Below are 8612 nucleotides of genomic sequence, written 5' to 3'. Positions count from 1 at the left end.
CCTTAATTCCCAAACCCTAGCCCCTCATTATTCTTCTCTCCCCAACAATCTTCTGAAAATACTGTAGTGGAGAGAAGAAGAGGGGAGAAATGGAACTCCCATGACTTCTGCCCTACCCCAAAACAAAGGTCACCCAAAATGGGATGGTAGGAAAAGCCCAGGAGTTGAGATTCCCTAAATGTATGTGTGTCTTTTGGGAGGTAGGGGTGGGAAAAGGTGACAAGGGTTAGGGCAGATTAAGAGGTCAGAGGCTGGAAATCAGGAATTATGGGTTAGGGGAATTAAAGCATTCTGGGTTCTAGGGGTTTAGTAGCCCTTTAAGATTCAGATGGTATCTTTACTTCTCATTCCCTGTCTTCCCAACAATCACCGAGGAAAGGGAAAGGGTGGTTTAGTGAATGGAGGGGTTGGGGTGATGAGATCTCGCCCCCTGCAAAATATAAAAGGTTCTCTTAGCTGCTTCCAGATTTGAGGGTCTATTGAGGTATAAGAGTTGTAACTCTCAAAGGGAATGTCATTCATTCCCAGTCTGCCCCTCCCTCATCTCCTCACCATGAGGCCATTGGGAGGGCATAAGACCCACGTCCTACCCCGAGCAAGTAGGACTTCCTCCTCCCAAATCCCAAATCAGGGATCTTTAAACACCCTGCCCCCACAAGATTGCCAATTTCTAAAGGACCCTGGTGGAAAACTCAGTCCAAAGCAGGGAGGGAAGCCAAAACCGGGGAGGGGTATTTAGGAGAATATTCGGATGGCTTGTGTGGCTGTAATGTGACAAACAGGACACTCAGGATCGGTTCTCTCGCAGATTCGTACAGCACACTCCATGCAGAAGAGGTTGTGTCCACAAGGGACCAGGGCTGCCGTGACCTCACTCTCGAAGCACACCATACAGTCCCGCCCACCCCCTGCTCCAGCTGGGCTCCTCAGCCCACCTCCCCCAAGTTTGGAGAAGCCCTGGAGGGGTTCCCCAGGTGGTCGCCTTGGAAGCCCAGCCAGCTCTGGGACAGCTGACGATGCTGACGCTGGGGCTGGTGAGCGGTGTGACCCTGGGGGACCAGCCCGGGCCTTGGCTGAAGAGGATGAAGATGAGGAGGCAGAGGAGAAAAGGACGGAGGTGGGGGTGGCATTCTCTTGGCCAGCCCAGAGTGGAGGACTAGTCTCAGCCACACTATAGTACACATCCTGCTTGCCAACCCCATAGCCAGGGAACAGGTAGCCACCATAGCTAAAGTCACCCCCTTGTTCCCCGAGCCGTGGCGCCTCGAATCCTGACTCAACACCACACTCTCCAATACAACCAAGGCTGTTCTGTCGGAAGGTGGAGAGGGGTTTGCAACCTGGTGGATGGACTCTCCAGGCCTCGGAATAGCGGCTCTCCAGAGCAGGGTCAGGGCTACCTGATAGAAAGTCATTCTCATTGTTGTACTCAAGAATCTTGCCAGTGCGAACAGCAATATGGGTCTCAATCTCCTCTCGAGCTCGTTCCACGTTGCCTGGCGCACCAGTGATTTCAAAGACAGGGTCTCGGTCCCGGCTGGGTGTGATGATGTAGGTGTTAGTCTGCTGCTGGATGCGCTTGATGGTGGCCCCCTTGGGCCCTACCACTAACCCCACCACACGATACGGTACTCGAACCCGAATAGTGACCTGGCCAGGGAGAGCTGGTGCTACTCCAAAGGCAGCACCTGACTTGTTTCGAGAGGCCCGGATCATGGAGAAGTGCTCAGCTGCTGAAATGATCTCTCGTCGGGCAGTGGCCACATCCTCCCGGCGTCCTGTCACCATAAATACTGGCTCTTCACCTCGCACAGGGGTCTTGATGTAGGTGTTAGTCTTTGCTCGTAGGGCCTTGATCTTGCAGCCTAAGGGAAAAGGAAAAAGAGAATAGAGAAGAAATATAGGGGACCTCTATTAAGACAGAAAGTTAGGATTAATCTGAGCCAAGAATAGACCACTCAGTGCGCAGTGACCCCTTAATATTTTAATTTGTCCCTAATACATCCATAGTCTCTCCCAATCCATTAAATGACCCCCAATCTATTTACTCTTCCCCAAATCCAACAATTGATCCTAAATCCATTGATCTTCCCAATCCACTAATTAACCCTTACCTAACCAATGACCCCCAAGTCCATTCAGTAACCTTTCTAAACTACCCACTGACCCCTTATCTTCCTAATAACCCTCCTAATATATTCCCTGTCTTCTCAAATTACCCACAGACCCACTGGACCTAAAATCCCCACAGTGACCTCTCTCATAATCTACACACTAATCCACCCAAGCCTACTCATTGGGTCTTGGTGAGTACTCACTGATCCTTCAGTTTGCACGATGGATCCCCAATCTACCTATTGACCCTCAGCCTATTTAATGATCCCCCCAAATACTCACTGATTCAAAATCTACTCAAACCACAAATCTACACTCACACACATGCTTCCAATCTATTCACTGACCCCTAAAATACTCATGACTTCCAAATCAGTTTACCTACTGGCTCCCAATCTACCCAATACCCCTCTGGACCACTCACTAAGCCTCTAATCTACCTGATTTTCCCATTTACTTACTACCTACTGACCCCCAATCTACTTGCTGATCTTCCAATCCACCTGATAGCTCCCCAAACCTGTTCAATGAGCCTCTAAAAAATCTATTAACCTCCTATATCCACTCACTAATGCCCCAATCCATCCACTGACCTCAATGAAAGACCCCTTGCAATTCACTCAGAGCCCCCCCCCAATGTACTCACTGTCTCTCCCTGCTGATCTTTGTCTACTCTCCTTCTAGTCACTTATGTTTTGATTTAACTCTGATCCCTGTATATTCCCATGTCCATACAGAGTTTGCAGAAATAAACAGACCCAGGCAAAGGAAAGAAATAAGACTAGGCCACGGGTGGGGAACTGGTGGCCTCGAGGCCACATGTGGCCCTCTAGGTCCTCAAGTTCAGCCCTTACTAGTTACAGAAGAGTGGGAGAAGTGATAAAAGATGTTATCTTGGGCCTATAATTCCTGTCCACTACCCCTCTCCCTCATGAAGATGAGGGGAGAGCAGGGGCCAGGATACATGTATGTGTGGTAGGGGTAAAGTAAGGTGGATGGATCCCTGCCACAACTCTTCACCAGCTTTGGGGTTGGGGGCTAGATGAGAAGTGTTATAGCTGTGAAGCTGGGTACAAAACGGGGGGAACAGGAGAAAGGCAGAGACAAAGAGAGAGATGGAAAGGAAAAGTGAATGAGTGTGTGTGTGTGTGTGTGTGTGTGTGTGTGTGTGTGTGTGTGTGTGTGTATGTAGGGGGTAGGTACTTAAACTAAGGGCCCACCCTCCACTCCCATTGGAGGACTAGAGAATCTCTTATCTCTTCTCCCCGTGAACCACCTCCTCCTATGTAGGAGATATTGACACGAAGTAAACAAACAGGACACTTGATATGAACATCTCAGGCAGGGATGCTCCTCTAGTCCCCTACACAAATCACATACAGTTCACTACACCAGTTGGCAAGCTACACACATAATACACACTGACACATATATAAACATACATGTATAGAAACACAAAATTCACACCCTGATCCCCCCATGCACACATATACATACAAAATACACATGTTCAAACAACCCACAGTTATCAACTATGTATCTGAGATAAAGCCAAAAGACGCTCTCACAGACACTCTTGTCTCACACAACATCCACACTTACCTTAGACACATCCACATTCTCCCCCATCCCAATGCAAGCACATCACATTTTGAAACATATACAAAATTTCCCACACATTGATGCACTAGGGCTGTGGGAGAACCAGTACTTGTGGACTTCAGGGAGCCTAGATAGACCCTATGAACCCTTGTCCTACTGCCTTGACTTTCCCTGACTTTTCACTGGCTGCTCCCCATGCTTTCAGTTGTCTTCCTCCTAATCTCCACCTCCTGCCTTCCCTAGCTTCCTTCGGGTCCCAGCTAAACTCTCATCTCCTGCCAGAAGACTTTCCCAATTCCCCTTAATGCTAGGCCCTCCCTCCTTCGATTACCTACAATCTACCCCGTCTATAGTTTGTTTGGACATAGTTGTGTACGTGTTGTCTCCCTCATTAATCTGGGAGCTCCTTGAGAGCAGAGACTGTCTTTTACCTTTCTTTGTATTCCCCAGAGCTTAGCACAGTGTCTGGCACATAGGAGGCATTCAATAAATGCTTTCTGATTTGACTCTCTCTAACTAATATCCCCAGATCAAAGTCTTCTATTACCTCCCAATTTACTGGTTCTCCCACAGCCCTAGTTCATAGTTCTCCTGTCTCCCCACGTCCTACTCCAGACAAACTCCTCCTACAAGCTAGTTTAACTGGGAAGACTAGAAAACAGTCGTCTTCTTTATCCTACTTGCTACTGGGCTCCCCATCCCACCTACTTTAATGTCCATAGTTATTTATTCTGTATGCAGGGAGACTTGGGGAATGGTGAGGGGTTTCCTTCCTCAGCACCTCTGTGCTGCAAAGACCTCTGAAGGAACACTTGTATCCAAGTTTGGGACATAGAACTTAAGTGGGATCGGGCACATTATAAAGGGGCCTGGGGAAAAAGGAGAAGCAAGGATCTAGGAACAAGAGGTAGAGATCCTGGGGCTCGGAAGCTGTCGGAGGTGGGTAGAGGTGGAGTGGAGGGAGTAGCTGAAAAACCACATGAAGGGGATTCTTTGGATGTGGAGACTCACTTTGGGTTCAAGGCAGACAGGAAAGGATTGGTGCTACAGCAGGAGGGATGGAGGTTAGACTGAAGGGAAGACTTCCTGACTGTCAGGAGTTGAGTGAATCCCCTATCCTTCCTTTCAGAACTGGAGACTTTCTCCTGGTCCAACTTGAGGATTGGCCCACATGATATAGAGGCAGAGGAAAAAAAATATCTCATGGGGATCCAGCCAGTCTGAGGAGCTTCTCAAAATTCCCCCTCTCTGAGAAAATGTGTCAGCCTCCCAATCCTACAATCCCACTTCTCAGGATATCTCTGTTCTGAAGACAACAGAAAATTCAACTTTCTAAACCAGCATTCCCAAAGAGATAGCACCTGATCTGGGGAGGGTGGGAAGGAAAGCAACTTCATACTTCTACTTAGTTCTCCATCACAAATCTCCCCCTTAAACCCTCACCTCTAAGGGTGGAGTTTTTAAAATTAGCACTAACTAGGACTCCGGTCCCTTTGCCACCCCCCACCCAGCTCCCAGTCAGAATCCTACCCCTCTATTGTTTCCAAGGCTTGGGACAGCCCCACCTTCTCTCCTTCCCCCTCTCCCTTTGCAAGTCCCTTTGCAATTTCTAGATCCACCCCCTCCCTCCCTGAGGAAAACCTGCAGAAGGAAGGATCCCTCAAGACCCCTGTTTGCTTATTCTGGGACTCTTCCTACCTCCCAACTCTCAGCTTAGGGATGCTAGAGAGGAGGGTGTGGTAGAGACACACAACACTAGGTTGATTCTGCAAATCGACCCCCCAGCTCAGGTTCAACTCCTCCCCCGAGCCCAATCTCTCCAGACATCGGGTCTCTAGCTCCCGCTTCCCAGAACCCCCATTTTCTCACTCCACCCGCAGCAAACCCACTCCTCAGGCTCCTCCTGTCACCCCTGGGCTTGCCAACCCAGAACAAAAGCTAGAGCAAGAGAAGGAGAGAGGGAGGAGGGGTGGGGGACAGGACCAGGATCCAAGGCCCAGGACCTCCTTAGAGGGAGCCCCCACCCCATGCCACCCCCAGCCCAGCCTTCGAACTTTGGTGGAGAGGTGATCTGAAGCCCCCACCTCCTATAGTCTATACACCCCCACCCACCCTTCTACTGCCCCTCCCCCAGGTTCCAGCCCTTCCCCCCCAGCCACACCCCCTTCCATTCCAACACTCAGTCCAACAAAGAGACACCCAGTCCCAGCTTCCCAGGCTCCATCTCCCCCAAAAGTATGTAACTCCGGGGGCCAGAGCGATTGCAGGGCACCCCTCCTCTAATCCCCGCCCACTTGCCAAGGGGGAGTAGGTGCAAAGGAGTGCCTATCCCCACATTCCTCTAGCTTTTCCAGCTCAGAAGGGACACCCCCTCTGAGAATCCAGTCTGGGTTGCAAGACCACTAAACCCGACTCCCTCGTTGTTAGTATTTCTTTGTCTTAGGGGAGAATCTAGGGGGTGCCCCGGAACGATCCCAGTGGGGATCAGAAGGGAACTTTATGTCACTTGGAAATTGGGGGCGGAGGCGGGTCCCCCTTTGTGGTGAAGGGATGGAGCTAGGGGCTGGTGAGGGGGGAATGAACTTTTCCTGGCCCGGGAGAAGGAGGATGCTGGAATGGGCGGGAGGGGAGCAGGCGGGGATGCCAGGGTCCCAGTGCCTCCCCCCTTTCCCCCACTTACCTTGTCTGCCCACGATCTCCGCCACGTGTTCCGATGTGGGCACGGGGACACACTCCGTGGTGTTGCTGCTACTCTTGAGCCGCAGCTCGGCCTCTTTGTACAGGGCGCAGAGCTTGGCATCGCCTGCCCCTTTAGGGGCCGCCGGTGGCTGGGGCGGCTGGGCCGGGGGGGCCGCCGGCGGGGCCGCCGGGGGCGCCGGGGGTGGCGGCGGCGGGGCAGGCTGAGGGGGAGCAGTTGGCGGGGCGGAGGCGTTGCCCCCCCCACCTCCCCCGTCCTCACCCGCCGTGGGGGCGGGGGGCTCCCCCAAACCAAGGAGGCAGAGTTGATCCAGGGCGAGCTGGAGGGCCCGCTCGTCTTCCAGGAGACCCCGGTCCTTCGCGCTTCCTCCGAAACATCCCAGTTCCCCAAATCCCCCATTTCTTTCCATTATTCCAGATACCACAAGACTAGGCATGGCGAAACAAAAGCTGAGAGAGAGGGAGAAAGGGAGAGAGAGGGGGAGAAAGGGAGGGGGGGAAAGGGAGAGAGAGAGGGAGAAAGGGAGAGGGAGAGAGGGAGAGGGAGAGGGAGAGGGGGAGAGAGAGAGAGAGAGAGAGAGAGAGAGAGAGAGAGAGAGAGAGAGAGGTGGAAGGGGAGGGGAAGGGAGAGGAGGGGGTGTGTGGTGTGGGGAGGGGGGAACAAAGAACTGGGGAGGGGGTGAAGAAAACAAGATAGAAAGATAGACCCTCCCCCTGCGCCCCCCTCCCCAAACACCCTGTAATCTGACTCCCCTCTCCCCCAGCCCCCGGGGGGGGGGGTTGGGGGAGTTGTAGCAAATTCAAGAGAGCTGCTTTCTTCCCCTCTCTGGGGGTGAAGGTGGAGGTAGCAGGGGGGCGGGGGGGTTGCGGGATCTCTGCCCCCACCCCACCCGCTTCGGATCCAGAGTCTCTAGACACTCACAGTCCAGACGCCCCCCCGTCTAGGTTCCCAGCACCAAGCCCCCCAGCGGCTCTCCGTCGCCCCCAATAGAGCCCAGCCCCTTCCAGCTCTCAAACTCTTTTGTTTTAAATGAACTGGATAGAGCAGCATGGGACTGACTGGGGGAGGGGGAGGGGGCGGAGGCCCCGAGGGATGCTGGGAATTGTAGTTTTTCCAATCCAGCTCAGCGCGGGGTGGGCGGGGGAGGGACTGGGGGAACACATTTCTTGACCCAAGCAAAAGAAAGATGCGCCCCGCAACCGCAGCTCAGATGCCGAGGAAAAGAAGCATCTTTGGCGGGGTGGGGTGGCTGAAGGCGGACCGAAGATGGTGCTATGATTTTGCCAAGAGGGTGTGTGAACAGCTTATGTTTGCAAAAGGCAAACGTTCTCCCCCTCCTTTCTTCCCAACACCCCCTCCCCATCCTCCTCCACCCCAGCCCCAGGTCCATCTTTCTTATGGAAATGAGGGAAGGCAGGAGGCAGGCCTGGAAGGAGGGAGGGGGGAACTGGGAGCTGGGAGCGGTCCGGCTCCGTCACTGCGGCTTTCTCTCTCTCCCCTCTCCCTCTCCCTTTCTTTCTCTCCGTCTCTTTCTCTCTCTCCCGCGCTCTCACTCACAGAACTAGACCTCGGATCCTGGCCTCAGTTCCACGTTCCCTGCAGAGACAAAGCTGAGATATGGAGAGAGGCGGACTCCGTGGACTGTGGGCAGGGGGAGGGAGATGCAGAGTGGGCCAGGCTGGCTGGAATGGGGGACCACAGACCAAGGACGGGGGACCCCATAGTCTTCCGATTGTCAGCTCACATCTTCCCAAGTTGGGGGGCTCAAGAGAAGTCATCTACAAGCAGAAAGGTGAGTTGGTCAGTTTCCTCGGGGGACCTGATTGTGTTTAAAATTTGTGGGTTCCTCTTTGGAGAGCCAGGAACAAGCTGAAAAGAAATTGGGGGGGAGTTAAAGGGGAACTGGATGAGGAGAGATGAAGAGAAAGAGAGGGAGTGGAGGATAGAGGGAAGCCAAAGGTGTGATAGCTTGGCACCCAGGCTTTCAGACCTTGATCTCGAATAGAACTGAAAAGCAGAGATCTGCACCTTCTTCCCCACCATTGAACCCTTAGTCCTCAACTTTTCTTCCTCCTTCGCTGGACCTTGAGTCCGAAGTCAGGCCTTTGAGTTTCAGATTCTGTGGCGATTTGACAGAATTCGGTAGGGGGGGGGTTGGTGGGGGGGATGGGATCTCTTGCCCCTAGCACTCCCCTAT

At 52.9% G+C, this 8612-nt stretch overlaps 1 protein-coding gene across 1 annotated transcript; it reads right to left on the bottom strand.

Moving 5' to 3' along the window:
* Window positions 1-735: 735 nt before the first annotated feature.
* On the bottom strand, window positions 736-6851 carry MEX3A (mex-3 RNA binding family member A). Its single transcript, XM_036757785.1, has 2 exons — window positions 6398-6851; window positions 736-1865 (listed from the first exon to the last, which is right to left on the bottom strand). Exons 1-2 carry the CDS (start codon window positions 6849-6851, stop codon window positions 736-738), a joined length of 1584 nt encoding a protein of 527 aa, XP_036613680.1.
* Between the last annotated feature and the right edge of the window lie 1761 nt (window positions 6852-8612).

Source organism: Trichosurus vulpecula, chromosome 4, assembly GCF_011100635.1.
Source record: "Trichosurus vulpecula isolate mTriVul1 chromosome 4, mTriVul1.pri, whole genome shotgun sequence".
In the NCBI taxonomy this organism is placed as follows: domain Eukaryota; kingdom Metazoa; phylum Chordata; class Mammalia; order Diprotodontia; family Phalangeridae; genus Trichosurus; species Trichosurus vulpecula.
This window is presented reverse-complemented; position numbering and strand designations above follow the sequence as displayed.

Bases quoted from the DNA above. Each gene is read 5' to 3' on its own strand.
- MEX3A (XM_036757785.1), bottom strand. From the start codon at position 6,851: ATGCCTAGTCTTGTGGTATCTGGAATAATGGAAAGAAATGGGGGATTT. The intron at 1,866-6,397 runs GTAAGTGGGGGA...CTTTTCCCTTAG, and splicing joins GGAGATCGTGGGCAGACAAG to GCTGCAAGATCAAGGCCCTA.